At 35.6% G+C, this 18,808-nt stretch overlaps 1 protein-coding gene across 7 annotated transcripts in view; it reads right to left on the bottom strand.

Moving 5' to 3' along the window:
• Window positions 1-9,875: 9,875 nt before the first annotated feature.
• The window catches only part of ablim1a (actin binding LIM protein 1a), a 50,379-nt gene continuing 41,446 nt past the window's right edge, over window positions 9,876-18,808 (bottom strand). For 2 of the 7 annotated variants that reach the window (XM_082153363.1, XM_082153361.1), the window contains 5 exons: window positions 16,810-16,956; window positions 16,153-16,238; window positions 15,960-16,068; window positions 15,558-15,619; window positions 13,761-15,211 (listed from right to left, as the gene is read on the bottom strand). In XM_082153363.1, the coding sequence (XP_082009489.1) occupies window positions 15,146-15,211; window positions 15,558-15,619; window positions 15,960-16,068; window positions 16,153-16,238; window positions 16,810-16,956 (470 nt within the window). In that variant the 3' untranslated portion in view covers window positions 13,761-15,145. The other 5 variants (XM_082153365.1, XM_082153359.1, XM_082153360.1 and 2 more) reach the window with 5 other exon arrangements.

The raw sequence follows: 18,808 nt of genomic DNA, 5'->3' as shown, positions 1-18,808 counted from the left end.
CATATATAAGCAGGTACAGTCAAAATGTTGACAGCGTTGCATGCAATTGGATTTGGGAGAACACAGTTCTTACTGTGAAAGTCATTATAGAGCTAGAGTAAAAACAGGCCAGAAAGAGACTGACAGCTGATTAACCTCGACTCACCCGCTGTTATTGCAATTCCATCTGCTGGATGTTGGTGTAGAAGGGAAACCGTGATGCTAAAATCTCACTATTCCATTCTGTAATATTCAAAGGGGATTTAAATAAGCCATGAGACATAAAGGAACCAATACAGTATTTTGTTCATCCAGACAGTTTGTGTAGACATCCGTATTCATGAACAGCTTTGTTCTCGCATGCATATGAAGCGCAGTTAGTTCACATTAGGTTACAAAGTCGTTCACAGAGACATTTGGCATTCATAAATTTCTACTGAACAAAGAACTTGGTTTTCCTCAAATTGTAGGCACTGCATTTACATGTTACAGTGAATCTAAGCATGGCACTACGCTTCAACTCTCGCCTTTGTAAGTGCACTGAAGCTTTTATTCAAAAGGTGTTTGGAATCACAGCTTGTCCCCTCAGCGGGAACCCCTGTCCAAACAGTCAGAGGACAAATCCCCTCACTTCCTGCACCATAAGGCACATTCTCCACGGTAACCCACAATGGAGGCTTTAGAGGAGCACATTTACAGAGTGCTAAAGGCTAATACAGTCTAGCCTAAAAGTATAAAGAATGCTGAGAATTAGGTGTGAGCAGACCAAAATCTAGATCAAGGAATACGCAATTTTATGACATGTTAACATTTAGGACACATTTTGCTCTATATTTTCTCATTACTGTATATCTTCACTCTCACATCTGTAAAGCAATCGATAAAGCAGAATGTCTACCAGTTTTTACCAACTTTTTTTAAATCATCACATACGCACACATACACAAAATAAAACTTATCTAAAAACCATTGCAACAAAATACATTTACTTGAAAAGAAACATTGCATAAGATATAAGGACTTTAAAATAAATTAATTTTAGTTCATTCAAATTGAACTTTAATTTTAATTTATTTAAATATGAGTGTACACTGAAAAAAATGGTGAAAGATTTACTTTGAAACAATTTTCACTCAGAAATTGCTAGTAAATATCACAAATAGTTACAAAGAAACGGCATGTAACATTGAATTAAATGTGTCATTTTAAAGTAGACAGACTGAAAGTACCTCCTTGTAAAATGTACTCCAACTTCAACCCTGACCCTAACCCTAACCAACTTAGATATATTTTTTTACAGTGTATTTGGTCTTTCTGTAATAGCATTAAAATTTGTTTAAAAACATTGCATTTAAAAAATGAGTTACTGTAAGTTAAAAATGAGTAAACATTGCATAACAGTGCAAGATAAAATACACAATACAATCAGAAAACTATGCAGTTGCTTCTAAAGTATATTTATCTTGTTTTAACTGAAATTAATTTTTTTAGTATTTTAAGGTTTGATTTTACTTTTATGAAAAGGTTTGCATAGTAATCAGTTCACCAAGCTCTCATTAGTCTAGCTTAACTAGTAGCCTAATAGTTTAAGTGGATTTGGTCACTATAGTACAGTTTATTTATATCCGACTATGCACAATCCTGTACATGCTTGCCTTAATCTGGCCTGATTTAGAATAAATCATCAGCTTGAGGTGAGATATCCTGTAGCCCAACATGTCAGGAGCATTAGCTACCATCCATAGGTAACAAACCGTTAATGAGATCAGTTTTAAATGGCAACAGGAGGTCAGTGTTGTAGACACAAGCAAAAACACTCATTAAATCATCCACAGCTCTTTACAGCATACACCTCTCACCTGGCTATAAACTGGGCGCTAACTGGCTGCTAACGTTTTCTTCCAGGAAAGATAAACAGAGATGATTGCAGAGGTGAATACCATTCTAAGTGGAAACAGCAACGGTTCAGTCACTGGTGGACATGTTGAAAGGATATTTTGTATGTATTTCTCAGTTGATTGATTGAGTTTTTAAGTGGCCTCTTCAATCTGATTATGTGAAAACTATCTGTCTTCATGCACAGCTGAGTTTGTGTACAGCTGCCATAAATAATCTGCAATAGTTGTCCTGCTAAATACCAAAAGATGGTAAACAGTGCCCATTGAGCCCCTGTAGTTTATACCATCGGCCACTTTATTAGCTACACCTGTTCAATTGCTCGTTAATGCAGATATCTAACCTGCCAATCACATGGCAGCAACTCAATGCATTTAGACATTCAAGAGCATCTCTTGCCACATCTACACGAAGCCAGAGCTTTCCCTATCCGATAATTTTTTTTCCCCTTTCAAAAAAAAAATTACGTAAACACGGCGTCGTCTCAAGAAATATCTGCGTACACACGAAACCACTGAAACCAACTCAAAACAATGTAGTATACATGCCAGACCAGTATGTGGCGCTGTAATTCTGCCACAGACATACACTAAAAACGGAGAAGAAGACTTAAAGCATGAGCATAAACCTTGCGCGCTGTATACTATGCTGTATACAACAATAATATTAGGCACAGTAGCTTCTTTTTTTCTTTTCTTTTTTCTTTTTTAAACAAGAACTTTGTTGAACAATATGAAAAACCATAAATGTAGTTGCTGTGACTTAACGGTGTCTGACTAGTTGACACTTGGTGTGATGACATCATCGTTTCACAAAATGTACGGATTGGCCGTACACACGAAAACGCAAGGGTGGCGTTTTCAGATTTATCCACCTTGGGACCCGGTTTAAAAAAATAGCGGTTTCAGTCTCCGAAAACGCCGGATCTGTGTGGACGAAACGCCAATACGATAAAAAATGTATACGTATACAGCGAAACGCGTCTCAGGAAACTGAAGCCACAGTTCACACAAGCTCACCAAAACTGGACAATAGAAGATTGGAAAAATGTTACCTGGTTTGATGAGTCTCAATTTCTGCTGCAACATTCAGATGGTAGGGTCAGAATGAAAGTATGGAGCCATCCTGCCTTGTATCAGCGGTTCAGACTGCTGCTGGTGTAATGGTGTGGAGGACTTTTCTTGGCACACTTTTGGCCCCTTAGAACCAGTTGAGGACCGTTTCAACGCCACAGCCTGAGTATCGTTGCTGAACATGTCCATCTTTTTATGACCACAGTGTGTACCCATCTTCTGATGGCTACTTCCAGCAGGATAACACACCATGTCACAAAGCTCAAATCATCTCAGTTTCTTGAACATGACAATGAGACTATTCTCAAATGGCCTCCACAGTCACCAGATCTCAGTCCAATAGAGCACCATTGGGATGTGCTGGCACAGGATATTCACATCATGAATGTGCAGCCGTAAAATCTGCAGCAACTGTTTGATGCTATCATGTCAATATGGACCAAAATCTCTGAGAAATGTTTCCAGCACCTTGTTGAATCTATGCCATGAAGAATTAAAGCAGTTCTGAAAGCAAAAGTGGGTCCAACCCAGTACTAGCAAGGTGTACCTAATAAAGTGGCCGGTGAGTGTGTTAAAAAGCAAAACTCAAATAAAGTGAACTCAGATTATCTGTGTGACTATTTGTATTAGTGCTGGCCTCGTGCTAGTATATGCTGGCCTTTTTAGCAGGGATATATCAATCCCAAAATGCTAAGGGACAAGGATTGTGTAGATCAAGGTTTGAGATATGGACCCAGAGAAGTGACCCCATCTGGCTGAAGGATATATTATTGTCAGCTGTCTTAGTCATGTATAGAGGCTTAACCATGTTTGCGTTACTAGGGAAATGATCTCTTCATGTCATAACGTATAAGCCTCTTCTTTTACAGGTGACCCTTGGTTCAGTCTCACTAATTAAAGATGGCATAATTTAAAACGGCAATAAAAGTCCAATCATGGACATCAGATAAAATCAATACAAGAACCAATTGCGTCTCAGCTATATCCGTTTCTTATTCCTTTGTGACTCTACAAGCTTTTCTGTTACAAGACGAGCTGCACGTCAGTTCTGCTTTATGGAAGTGACGAAGTGACTATTTCTGTTTATGTGTTTGAGTTTAATTTGTGTTAGAAGCTGTTTGCATCTTCCACATCCAGAATAATCAATAGCACTCACAAGACTTCATGAGTACTTCAGTGAAAAGTGCAGTCTAATATTTTATGTGTTCAGCAGCTATATATTTAAGTGTTGTTTCCATATTTCAATACAGCAAAACCTGCAATCATCCAGTGAACACAGTATATCTCTCTTCGTTATCTGTACAACTATATACAGTTTTTTTTATTTTTTTTATATGAAACAATTTATTGCCTTATTCACAGTAATTGTTAAATGTTATTGCCAGTGTCGATTGCAAAAAAATGTAGTAGTATGAAAGCCTATTTCAAAGCCACATTTTGGGAAAGAAAATGTAAAACCGAAAGTTATATGAAGGACTAAGAAAATAGTACCATTCAAAAGGGGTCGGTAAGATTTTTTTAAATGTGAAAGACGTCTTTCATGCTCCCCAAGGCTGCATATTTGATTAAAAAAAAACAAAAAAAAACAATACTATTGTGAAATATAATCATAATGTAAAATTACCGTTTTCTATTTGAATATATTTTAGAATTATATTTTAAAATCTACTATATATATATATATATATATATATATGATGCAAAGCTGAATTTTCAGCATCATTAGTCCAGTCATCAGTGTCACATGATCCTTCAGAAATTATTCGTATGCTGATTTGCTGATAAAAAAAAATGTTTTTGTCATTTATCATTATTATCAATTCTGAAACAGTTGTGCTGCTTAATTTTTGTGGAAACTATGATACAGTGTTCCCCCAGTATTCTTTGATGAAAAGAAAGTTCAAAACCATTTATTTAGAATATAATTCTTTTGTAACAGCATAAATGTCTTTACTGGCACTTTTGATCAATTTAGGGTGTCCTTGCTGATTCCAAAATATTAATGGGACTGGATTTTTATTTTATTTTTTGAGTGGAAACAGGACTGGAAACTGGAACTGGACAAGACTGGAAAATAAATAACTTTTTACTGATTGTAATTAAGTTTTTTTGTTCCTGTTTTCAAGTGCAAATCTGCAATCTTCTCATCGAATTACAATTCACAGAAATAACTAGACTTTTAGATCACAGTCAGAAGGATCTCTCCTGCAGTGCCACATTATCATCATCTGCTCCTTAAACACACAGCCACATACCAAAGCAGTGTTATCAGATGACCCCACACTGAGGTGCAAAGGACAAACATGACAGCTCTTCACCCCCTCAGAGAGAAAACAAGTCAACTGACAAACCAGAAACCTGCGTTAGGGATTCTGGAGATAATCAGCTCTGCAAGCGGTTTGAGTGAGTCACAAAACGTTTTGGACCCTGTTTACACACGTATTTAAAGTGAAGTGGGACATTTCTGCATCACTAGCGCTACCAAACAGAATAAAAAAACAATAAACCCAACACTAGTCCTGCTCCAAATTCAGGCTATAGGTTTATTATATTCTAAATTTAATTGAGCAACATCGACACTGTTATTGAACTGAACTGAATCAACATTGAACTGACTCAAAGTGAAGACAGAAGACAAGAGCTGATTATATGAATTGAACTCATTTCATAATTGATGAGCTTCACAGTTATTGAACTGAACTGAATCAACACTGAACTGAACTGAACTGAATATAATGACACTATTGTCTTTTTTAGAGCTGCAGAATTGAATTCTGCTTGTATCATTGATCATTTTTCCTGTGTATTACCGTGAAGCTGCTTCAAAACAATCTGTGCTGTATAAAAACAAGATGACATAGATATATTGCACACTTTACCTTTAACCGCAGGCCTGTGCGTGACACTGTATCACTTGTTTCAGACAGAAATAATTTCTGGACTCTTATCTCAGTACTGGAAACAAGTCAACAAGTAGAAACAGGACATCAAGTCATCAGTCAAAGGAGAACATGTTAAAAACACATAACAGATCATCTGTGTTGAGGTTAAGACCCATTCAGTGAGACGATGGGATCCTCATCCGGTTATACAGTAAGCATTCACAGACTTGAGTTATGAACATTATAGAGAATAGAGGAGTTTGGGAACATGGGTTATGCTTCACGAGTTCTGTCTCGAACGGGAGGAAACTCTTTCTGCCTCGCTGACTGTGAAAAGTTCACATGACGCACTGACATTTCATTGGCATGGACCTTTTTGTCTCTTATGAATCGTGTGGATTTGTGATGTTGCGTAAACCTGTTGTTGATTTCTCAGCCAGTTCTTCCGAAACTAACAATTCAGTGATGAAAGTCTAATGATGTTGTGGTATATGACACAAAACCAGTTTAAAAAAATATCTCTGAAGTCTAAACTAAATCTAAACATTTTAAACATACATGCTGTAATGTTATTTTGCATTTAATCCAATTTTGCATAATATTTTAACACCAGTCAGTCATGATCAAATAATGAGGAACTTAAAAAACTTAATATCTCAATCATTACATCTGTTCTTACTGGAGATTTCAAGCACATTGCATAGCCAATGTCTGATTGAAGCTCATGTTTTATTGAACCTCTGTCACCAGTTCCAGATCACACCTGAACTAAGGTCAATGTAGGTTCACAATTCACTGCATATGAAAGAGTTGGAAAGACACTCAGAGATAGATGTGTATTAATAATTATAGAGGAATTCAACAGTAGGGCATCTGCATCTGCATATATATAAATAAGCAACACATAAGCAGATATGGATACAGACAGAAACACAACAGAAAGAGTGCAGATGAGAGAGCGGTGTCTGTTGAGCTGGTTTGCTCTTGGACAATAAACTCCACCTTTATGACTTTTTATGATCTGTTTGCTCTGTCCTGCCAATCCAGGTCAACATTTGACAGATAACACACAACACATACATACCTTCCAGCTATCAAGACAGACAGACAGACAGACAGACAGACAGACAGACAAACGCACGCACACATGCGCACGTTGTGTTTTCATGTTTTATGGGAACTTTCCATAGACATAATGTTTTTTATACTGTACAAACTCTATATTCTATTCCCATACACTAACCCTACCCTAAACCTACCCATCAAAGAAAACTTTCTGCAATTTTACATTTTCCAAAAACATCACTTAGTATGATTTATAAGCTGTTTTCCTCATTAGGACCAAAACATTTCCCCACAAGGACACACACACACACACACACACACACACACACACACACACACACACACACACACACACACACACACTCATAAGTGATCAATTTGGAACACTCTACATTGGCAGCAAAATAGTGCTTGAGACTCATCACAAATCACAGTTGATTACAATAGTTTCTAAGCTATTTATCTAACATTTACAGAGAAAAAAATTAATAAAAATGTGTGTATTAAAATAATTTTATTTATAATCAACATTTTCTCGTTTCATCTGTCATCGTGGATGGAGTGTGTTCACTTTAGGTAAAAGAGAGAGAGAAAACAAAAGTAGGCTATATTTGCTAAGGGTTATTACATTCCCTGCTGGTCAGCATGAGTTTAATTAAAGACAGGACTGTTTATAGCCCAACCTACAAAGACACACAGGAGGCACAGAATTGATCGCTGTCTGGCTCCACACACACACACACACACACACACACACACACACACACACACACACACACACACTCTTATGTCATCAATAGCATCGACAGGAGAGAGCGTCTCTGCGTTAGGAAAATAAATGTGCACAAAAGTAGGCCCAATAGTAAGTAACCTGAAATTTGCTTAAAATACATGCTAATTTTTTCGATTTCTGTGAGGGTTTAATCCCTAGCTCATTGTTAAAACAACTGAAGTCGATGGAAATTCCCCACCATGACAGAAAAACACGTGTGTTTATGGTCTGGAAAGCTGTGAAGCTGCCAAGTTTCTCCCATCATAATGCTTTGCTTGCTAAACATATATTAGCACGAACCGTCATTCGCTGGTAATATTGCAAAATGTAATCCAAGATAAATATATGTAATGGGTCGGACTGTTTGCTGAAACATCATCAGAAGATCCCATTGTGATGGGGTTTTTGAAAGTGAAATCCGTCTGTTTTAAAATACATAGGCTAATTCTATTTTAATGTCACAATTTAGCTAATGGTGATTTATACTTTTACAGATAGTTACTAATTACATCAGTGTCCCTGCTGACCTTTATGGCAGTTTTATGAGTTGTGATTTACCATCCCCATTCATGCATTATTGAATTTTTATTTTATATCATGGTCAAAGGATAGGTCATAGGCAGATCCATTGATTTAAGACAGAGAGGTACAATCATTCTAGTGGATTCTTATTTGCACTTAAGACAGACAGACAGAGCTTTATATGTGTAGTGACACCAGCAAATACACACAATGCGACACTGTGGCCCTCTAGAGGAGAAATACAGTATCAAAATCAATCCTATAAACAGTATGCACTACCTTTTTAAGTAAAAAAAACAAACAAAAAAACAATTCTATATGCTTATGTTGTAATTTTTAGGAATCGTTTCGTTAAAGTTATTCAGAACAAACTTTGAAAAAATATTTCCAAAATGCCTGATAGAATGGGAATAAACAGCTGAAGTCAGCCACTGCTCCATGAGGGAGTAAATGTTTGGTTAGGCTACATGAAACTGGAGGTTAATTTTGAGATTTTTTTTTACCATCTGTCGTTTTATCAGACCGGATGGAATGTTTTAGAATGAGACAAATCAACTTAATACTGCAAAACATCACAGAGCTCATCAAATCCATCACTAATACTTACAGAGGTTTGTGCTGTGAAATTCCCTCCAAAATGATGTCACTTCCTGTTGGATGATGCCACAAAGTAACTAGCCTTTTAAAAATTAAATTACAAAAGACATGGAAAGTGATATTAAGGACACAGGAAAACCCTGGTTAAATTGTATTACATTTCAGTGCATCATGTCATCCAAAATTACATTTGCTCAAAACAAAATTATTCAAAAATTCACCTGTCTTCAATTTATTGTGATTTTATGATGAAACTAATATGATTTTCACCTTTTAAAATAATGAGTGTAATATTTTTGCATTTGATCAGCAAATAGTGGTGCTTACATATTCAGTTTGTCTCTTAGTAATTATTAAAACATACTGAATGGTCCTTAAAAATGACTATACTATATTCTGTTAGACAAAATAAAAGTATTGTTTACAATAATGCTGGATAATAAAAGCTGCTGTTCGGCACTCTTCCCATATTCATGGAAAATCTGGAAATCTAAGGTAATTTTAATATGCTTTTCAGCATATGGAGAAAAATCATGGAAATGACAAATGAAAAAATGTGGAAATTTATATAAATATCAGTAAAATGATAAATGGTCAAAAAGTGTCAACCCTATATCTAGTTGAAGGACCATTAACAAAAAAATATTTATTTTATTATAAAAAGAAATCTGGTTCATAAACATTGACATGCAGCCACTCCTAATATGAGAGAGAAACAGAGGAAGTAGACATAATGTATTTCCTCATCTTTTATTCAAACCTGTCGCTGTAATTGATCATGGTGTTTCATGAGAATGTTTTCATCTGAATTCGTCTTGATTTGGTCCAGCTAATACCGTAATCCTAGTGTACTGTAGTGTGCATTAAGAAATAAGTTACACAATAAGACGTCAGATTTGATTAATGAGGATGAAATAAAATAAAAACAGCTGTAGACTACAACTCTTTTAGAGCCCGTTCTCTTGTAATGCCTTTGGTTTTACTGAGAGTTGCTCATTGAAACATTTTCATTTACTGTAGAAATACAATTGAAATACAATAAATTGGCAGTGTGAGTATCAGCTCTTTAAAAAAAAAAGTCAAATGCAGTTCATTTTTACCTTAAATTTGTATTCTATTATTTAAATGTACAATATACTAAGGACATCAGCATTGATTCAACAGTTAAATTAGCTTCAGAAAGCTTAAAGGTGAAATGTGTCAGTTCTGCACCACTAGTGGTCTCAAATGAAAAAGATATAGGTTTGAGAAGTCCATACTTTGGCTCAACCAACCCAGCCAACACAAATATGTTCTAAGAACGTTTTGCTAACGTTCCGATTAAGTTATGAAAACGTTATTTCTGAATGCTCTCAAAACATTTAAAACGTTCAGTTTTTTTTTGTTTTTTTTAAATGAGAACGTTAGAGAAAACATTAAAGGAATGTTGTCTCTGTTTTATCATCTTACAAGTATTATGTGAACGTTAATTTTGCATGTTTTTAAGTAGTAAGTAGCAATGTTTGAAAGACAGATTAATGTTTCAGAAAAACAGTCCATGCATGATGTATAAATATTTTTTTGTGCTAATGTTTTAATAGCATTATTAAAGACCAGATAACTTCGAAAGAACATTCTATTAACGTTCTCAGAAGAATGTTTGTTCATAACTTTGAGAGAACCTTGCCAGAACATTCTGAGAACATTCCATGTTAGCTGTTTTTTTTAATATTTTTATTATATTTGTTGCTGCTATTGGCCCAGAAATTACACGCTTCACCTTTAATTTTACAGATGCTTTAGAGGCTGGTACAGTAGTAAAGGGTGAATACATGGATATGTGCTATGGATTACATTTCTTTGAACGCATTCAAAACTTACATGAACAAGTACAAAGACACAGACACCCACACAGTGTAGCATCTACAATCCCTCCCTGAACAAAAGTGACGCAAACAGAGGAGTCTTTACTGGAACGCTGAATTAAATGGATTATGTCTGCAAATGTACAAAGGTTCAGATGATCAGACCTGCATGAACATGATTTTCAAAGGAATGCAAGAAGAACAAAGAACAAAAAAGACAAAGACTCATTTCTGGAAGAGGGAAAATTAAAACAACAGAGACAAAGAGAACAAAGTGTTGCGAATTTTGGAGATATATCTGAAATGCTTGGACCCTCCGTTTATTACAAACTCACATCATATGATAATATTGCAGCATGGTACTTTCTTCTGGCTATAGTTTTAGCAAGAAACGACAGAAGATTAGCAAACAGCTGTATGATACATCATGTGAGTGTGTGTAGATGTTGTACATCCTGGTTAGAAGAGTTTGGCTTTCTTCTTCAGTTCATTGCGTTTCCACAGAGGTAACCTGTCGAATTCCTTAATTTCCATCCCAAAGATTTCAAAGAACATCTCTGGAGACAGGTGGCGCTAGAAATGCAGGTGAAAATTAATAAAGTATAAAAATCACCTAGAGCATCTTGATTATATCATAATGCGGTGTTTTGTGATACATATGCTGTGAGCAATTACCTCTAGTCGGGTTCTGTCCACATCTCTGGGCAGTTTGGCGCGGCCGCGGCTGGTTATCTTCAGCATTTCATATGGATATACCTTTAAAGGACACATATCAATCAGTACAAAAATGCACAAACTCGTTTTAATTGTTTGAAATGTAGTCTAGGGTCAAATGAATCAGGAAAGCATAAAGGCCCGTTCACACCATGAATGATAACTATAAAGATAACTCTATAAGCGTCCACACCAGCGGACAATATCGTTCTGTTTATTGTAATCACGCCCTGCAGTTTTGCCTACTGCCGCTTTAAATGCTCAATGGATTCTGATTGGCTGTCATGTTTTTATCGTTCATCAGATAGAAAAAATCATTCTGAAAATGTCCCAATTTCGCCAATTCAGAGGCTGCATACCAATGTTTAAAAGTGTAATTTGGCAATTTCTCTGTCAAAAAATAAAATCCTGTCGTCACTGGCGCGCAATGAATTCTGGGGTAGGCAAGGCCGCGAAGGATCCATCTGTTGTATCCTTCATGTCACAGGAAACGAAAAAATGTATATTGAAGCCGCATTTGAAGGAGTCTTCAAACTGGAAAAGCCTTCGTCGTGCAGCGGTGACGCAATCCGCCTTCGAATGCGCCCTTCGAAGGATCCAGACTCTGAATTGGGACAGTTTCTCTGTGCCATTATAGTTGTGGTGTCTATTCTTTTAGATTTAGAACTATAGACCTTATGCGCCACAAAAATAAGCGCGCAGCCATCTTTAGAATTTTGTCTTTCACCTTCTATTTTTGCGGTTGCTCTATATATTTATGTCGAAGAACAATCAGCTGGAATTACTTACTGTTGTGGTCAGAATTATTGGCAACTCTGGTAAATATGACCAAAGATGGTTATACAAATAAATATGCATTGTTTATCCTTTTGATCTTTCATTCAAATTGTTTTTTTTAATCTCACCTTTCATTGAAGTGAAAAAATTTGAAAGTTGGGGGTAAATCACATTATGAAATACATGTTTTTCTCCAAAACACGTTGGCCACAATTATTGGCACCCTTAGAATGTTTTTATGAGTAAAATATCTCTGAAGTATATTCAATATTAAAAAAATGTTAGCACACCAGGGTGACTAGGAACATGAAATTGTCTAGCTATGACTTCTTGCACATCAGACTTCATATAGTTCTGATGTGCAGCAAAATATTGTTGAGCTTCACAAAATAAAAAAGTGGCTGTAAGAAAATAGCTAAAGCATTGAAAATTCACATTTCCACCATCAGGGCAATAATTCAGAAGTTCCAGTCAACTAAAGATGTTACTTAGTTGTATCTATATTGTCTAAATTGGTGGAAACAGGGATAAAAAGCACCCCATGCCTACGGTTAAATATACCGCTGGATCTTTAATGCTGTGGGCCTATTTTTCTGCTGGAGGTCGTGGACATCTTGTTCAGATACATGGTATTATGGATTCTAGCAAATACCAACAGATAAAAAAAATCTAAACCTGACGGCCTCGGCTAGAAATACTAGAATGGGCCGTGGATGGATCTTCCATCAGGACAATGATCCAAAATCAACACAAAAATGGGTAACTGTAGACTGTAGACCGTAACCCTGTAGAAGATGAGTGGGCTGAACTGAAGAGAAGAAGCATGAACTTGTGAATCTGAAGGATCTGGAGAGATTCTGTATGGAGGAATGGTCTCTGATCTCTTGTCAGGTGTTCTCCAAACTCATCAGGCATTATAGAAGAAAACTCAGAGCTGTTATCTTGGAAAAAGGAGGTTGCAAAAAGTATTTAATTAAAGGGTGCCAATAATTATGGCCAACATGTTTTGGAGGAAAACATTTATTACACAAAGTGATATTCCCCCCATTTTCATTTTTACTTCAATGAAAGGTTCGATTCTTGCAAACGTTTTTGAATGAAAGATCAAAAGGATGAACAATGTAGATTTATTTTTACAGCCATCTTTGATCATATTTACCATGGATGCCAATAATTCTGACCTGTATTGTAAAACTGTATTGTAGAGTTAACGAAAGTTATCCTGAGCATTGATGTTTGAAGTGGATGTCATAACAAATGCCAGTGGACCGGAAAGATTTTAAAACGAGCGGTTCATTCATGAATCCATAAGAGCTTTCCTTCATGAAATACAAACTAGAAGACAGAACACAATGAGGCCAAAGCTGAAAAGGGGCGGGACTACAGAAGGTCTATATCTTTATCGTTATAGCTATCGTCCTTGGTGTGAATGGGCCTTAAATCCGGCTGTAGAGAACCATTACATATCCAAGTACTTCCTTGGATGTTAAGCAGCCTAATAATTGAACTCGTATTCAATACCAGATAATGTTTTGCTAGTTTAATATGTTACACTTGCTTTTGGTTCCAGCATGTTAGGCATAGACACTCCTCTGTCCATTCTAGTGGCTGTACGGTGGCCATCATGCATGGCCTAGAAACAGATCATAGACAGAGTGAGAACATGAAGCTACTTTAATGAGCCATGACAGCTGTTTCTTTCAATTTTAATTCACATAATGTTGTTTGAATGAGTATGAGCATGTAGAAGATACTATTTTTTAAAGAATAGGGTACAACGGGGCTAAAGGCGCCTTTGATTTTATTTTCCTCTAAAATACTAGATTGCACAAAAACTTGCCACAGCACTTTCCAAAACTTCTGCTTTTAAAAATGCAAGCGGATTTTTGGCTGATCCTTGATGCAATCTGCCTATACTTTGAACTAATATTAGATTTTTTTTTTTTACAATGTTGTAGATTTAAGTAGAAAATGAGAATTGCTAAAATCAATGAATATATTTTGAGACAAAGGTCTTCAGTTTTGTTCAAGTTAATTAAAACAACAGTTTTTCAATAACGGAAGAATGTGTAAAAGTATGATATTTGGGGTAAAATGCGCCATCTGCTGTTAGGGTGAAAGACACAATAATTAACATGATAATAAACAGCTAGCTGACTTATCCATTTGTTGACATGACATGGTTAGATTCAGATGGTAAATATCATATATTAGGTTGGCTGTCCACCTTAGAGATAATCAACATATTTATAATGAAACCATCATATTTAAAAAATAGGATATTAATCATATCATATAATAAAATATCGTTTATTGTTACTACTGTAAATCTATATTAAATTATCATGGGATCTCCTTCAATGCTTTCAGAATTTTACTTTTTTAAATAATTTTGTTTCTATAATTTTTAAATATATTTCCATATTATTCAATTATTTATTGAACAAAAATGAATTCTTTATTTATCAAAATAAACAAAAAATAGTACAAACTTTGCTAAAGTGATAATTTTGAACAAGTATTAACTTAGAAATGATTAAAAACATTATTTTAGCTAAAGTATTTGTATAAATAATGTGTGCATTTTTACCACCTCATACATTTATAACAATTTATTTCACACAAAATCTGTTGCTCCATAAATGTTCAATACAAACACATCTTTATCTGCAATCATACACTATGAGAGTAGTGAAAAAGCAATTTTTTCTTAAAGGTGTGCCATTAGCCCCGTTGTACCCTATTTTGCATATCAGTTATAAGAAAGCAATAAGGATAAATGAAAACACTGAGTGATTCCAAGAGGTAATCATATCTACGTACCTGAAACTCTGTTAAGAAGAAAATAAAAAAAGATTTGTTTTTATTTTCATTCATTAAAATGACAAATATGAGAAAAACTTTATTATCCATATGCATTTATACTTCCAAAATACATAGACCAATACAGTTTTGACTATTATTTGCTCTCATTACATGTTCCTATATGTAATTTAAGTTAAATAAAATAAAGAGACAGATAAACTAACCTCTCATCCCACCACACACGTCCCCATAACTGTTATACTGTGTAAAATCAGTCGACTGAGGCTGGAGGAAAACAAACAAACATTAGAAACAGACAAAATGGGTTGAATGCACTAAAAATAAATATATAATAAAAATAAATAATAACTGGTGTGGAATTTAGTTTTACAAAATTTCAACTCAGAAATGGCTAATAAATTTCTCAAACGGAAAGTAACACAATTAAAGTATACAAACTGAAATAGTATTTTCTTGTAAAAAGTACTCCAATAATCTTTAAATATAATTTAACAGTTAATAATTTGACAGTGTAATATCTCTTTAATCAATATATTATATTACATTATATTATATTATATTAGGATTAATAAGTAATGTCCCACAGATTCCTCAAAAGAAAGGATCTTACCCGGTGCAGTCCATTCCGCCCGTATCCAGGCAGTGAGCCTGATTTAGACGGTGAACTCTGATCTGCAATTGTAATAACATAGTATACATTCACCATGAAAAAATTGGGTCCAATAATATACACTGTATATAATGTATATGTACATACTGCATATATATTATTATTTTTAAAATGTACTTTTAAATATATGTAGTATAAATTTCATTCCATTAATCCTGATTCCTTAAATTCAAATTCTGCATCCTTACTACCTCAATAAAAATTCAGCAATTCAGTTGGAATTTTATATAAATTTTCAGTTCAATTCTGAATGGGTCGCAACCCTGTTTGTCAATCATGAAGAACGTCAAGATCTAGAACATGAATGTCTAGTTTGCAATCTATTGTACTGAGGAGCATTACTGCTTCCATGCTCGTAGCGCTGTGCCGATTGACTCCGTTCATGACTCTCTCGGATCTTCTCCTTCTCCATCTCCTCTTTAAGGATCATTTTCCCCAAACCAGACTGGATCTGGAATCAGAAACATGAAGCCATTTAGACAGGAATAAGTTCTAGAGCTGCTCTTTGAGTTGCATCATTCTTTCAGTTCCTGACCTTGTTGAGATGTTCCTCCTGAATCTGTCTGCGTTTCTGAAGCTCCTCCTCATCCTCCTCTCTTGACCTTCTCCACCCGTCTGTTCCTGAGCGGCACAACGACAATAAAAACACCTTAGTCAGTCACAAACACCTGAAATCAAGGATGGAGGAGAGAGCTAATGAAAAAGAAAGCCAGTCTATGCTATGCAAAATTCTGCATTCATTAATCTGTTTTCATATAAAGGAAACACATTTTACATTTACAGAACAGAAATGAAATGATCACTTGTGTATTACATCAAGACAGACGATTACACAGTAACACATGGACAGAAAGACAACACAAACGTTTGAAGTCAATCTCAGTATTCGATTTTAAAACTTTTTAACGTTACACTATTTTTTTTTTAATGCTAATCCAGCCCCAAAAGCTGTTTTAATGCGATAATACAATAATTTGAAACACAATGATGATCAATAAACAAACTTTACAGTACTGCAAGAAAAAAGTACTCTATAAGATTTCAATTTGATGTTGAATATTAAACTATTAATCAGGAAGAAGCAACTTGCTACTTACTAGCATTAGCTGCATCTACGTCTACATCTGCATCTATCTATATGTTAATAAATCTGCTTTAAATCTTGATGGCAAGGTTGTAGTTCCCACAGTACCTAGGGCAGCATGGGAGATCGGCAAGGACCAGCAGTCTGTCTCTATCATTGCTGGGTAGTCTGGACCAGGGGCGTACGCTGAGGGGAATTTGGCCGATTTGATGATGTCATCAGCAGACTTGCTCTGGGCTGCAAAGGCAGCTGAATCTAGATCAATAAACCAGGGGAGCTGGACCATCAGTGTGGCTAGACCAACATCTAACCAACAGATAGCAGAAAAACCACCTGCTGCAAGCCATGTGTGGCATAAGAGTTTAAGGCCTCTCCTCATTCACATTCACAATGCTACTATAGAGACTATTGGTTGTTAGCTTGCATGCTAAACATGCACATCTATATCATAAATCACTCAGCCAAAATAAGCCATGCAGGAATCTGACAAACAAGCACTGGCTTCAGAACACATTGCATGAAGGTAGCGGGATCTGACCTGCTGAATCTATCTCCGAATGGCTATACTTTAAAGGGGTCATATCATGAAGGATCCGGTACATAAAGTAAAACGCCCTCCATGATGGAAAAAAAAGACAACTGAAATCTCTTGTTCTTTGACATCAGACCAATTAAAGGTGCAGTAAGCGATTTCTGAGAAACGCTGTTGAAAGTGGATCGGACCGAGCACCAAGACACATTTGTAGCCAATCAGCAGTAAGAGGTGTGTCCACTCTTTAGGGGGGAGGAGCCTGTGTTGCATAGCGTGTACGTGAATGTGGGGGCAGAGCTATCAAGATAGGGGTGGTGCGAGTTTGTTTTGGTGATTTCAAATATCTATCTATCTATCTATCTATCTATCTATCTATCTATCTATCTATCTATCTATCTATCTATCTATCTATCTATCTATCTATCTATCTATCTATCTATCTATCTATCTATCTATCTGTCTGTCTGTCTGTCTGTCTGTCTGTCTGTCTGTCTGTCTGTCTGTCTGTCTGTCTATGTGTAGCACCTGCCGCTCTGCATGTGACTCCAAATTATCCTAACATTAGAAACAAGCGGCTGAAGTTTATTTTTTAACAAGATCCCTGATCATTTTATGCTGATCTTAATATAATTTAGACACTTTTCAGTGCAGATTGTCTTGGGATGGAGAAACAAACTACATTGAACTCCACAGAAAACCTGCACGTGCAAAAGCATTTGATCTCATTTCACATGCGAAAAGGGCATTTGCATACAAGAACAACAGCAAAAAATTAAAATACATTGTCAACTTATAAGTTTTTGGCACCAATATTATATACAGTACTAGTATTATAATTGGACCTCAGAGAGAGAAAAAAAAAACAATATTGTGTGATATGACCCATTTAAATACCAATAAACTTAAGATTTGGCCTATTTATTTACTTTTTTCAATGCTTCGTGAAAAACAATACTGGAGATTCAGCAACAAGCTGTCAATGTAATCATTATTTAAAAAATGAACAGATGTTACTTACATGACTTTACATGTTTGGTAATACGGGGTCACTAAATAAATGAGCAGATTCTAACTTATGCAGATCTAACTTAAAAATCGTGCTTTTTTTTTTTTGCAAGTTTTGTTATTGATGAATATGAATGAAAGCTCATCAGGCACTCATCAAAAGACGCTTTAATGATGATTGATTGATCGGTTGGTTGATTGATATTTATAGTGAAATGAGCTCAGTTGAGAAGACTTCAAACAATACTTACATGTTAACATTGAGGTGGTGTTAAATGGCACACAAGCAGATATTAATGAGGTGGAGGGACTCACAGTTTCCAAACAAAAACAGACAAACAAAACACAGAATTATGGAAAAGTGACATACAAACCATACACAGTCATGGCTTGAAATATTCTGAAATTCCATGACCTTAAGATTTTTTCTCAATAAGAATTTTCGACCCTAGCTGAGGTTCCCATTGAACTGTTAAGATTTGTTTCTTCATCGATAAGGCCGTAGAAATGCCCTGCTGTTGTGAGGCAAGCAGCATTAAAGGGAACATGGACGTGCCTGTATATTCAGTA

The sequence above is a fragment of the Leuciscus leuciscus genome, assembly GCF_965113295.1.
Source record: "Leuciscus leuciscus genome assembly, chromosome: 22".
In the NCBI taxonomy this organism is placed as follows: Eukaryota; Metazoa; Chordata; class Actinopteri; order Cypriniformes; family Leuciscidae; genus Leuciscus; species Leuciscus leuciscus.
This window is presented reverse-complemented; position numbering and strand designations above follow the sequence as displayed.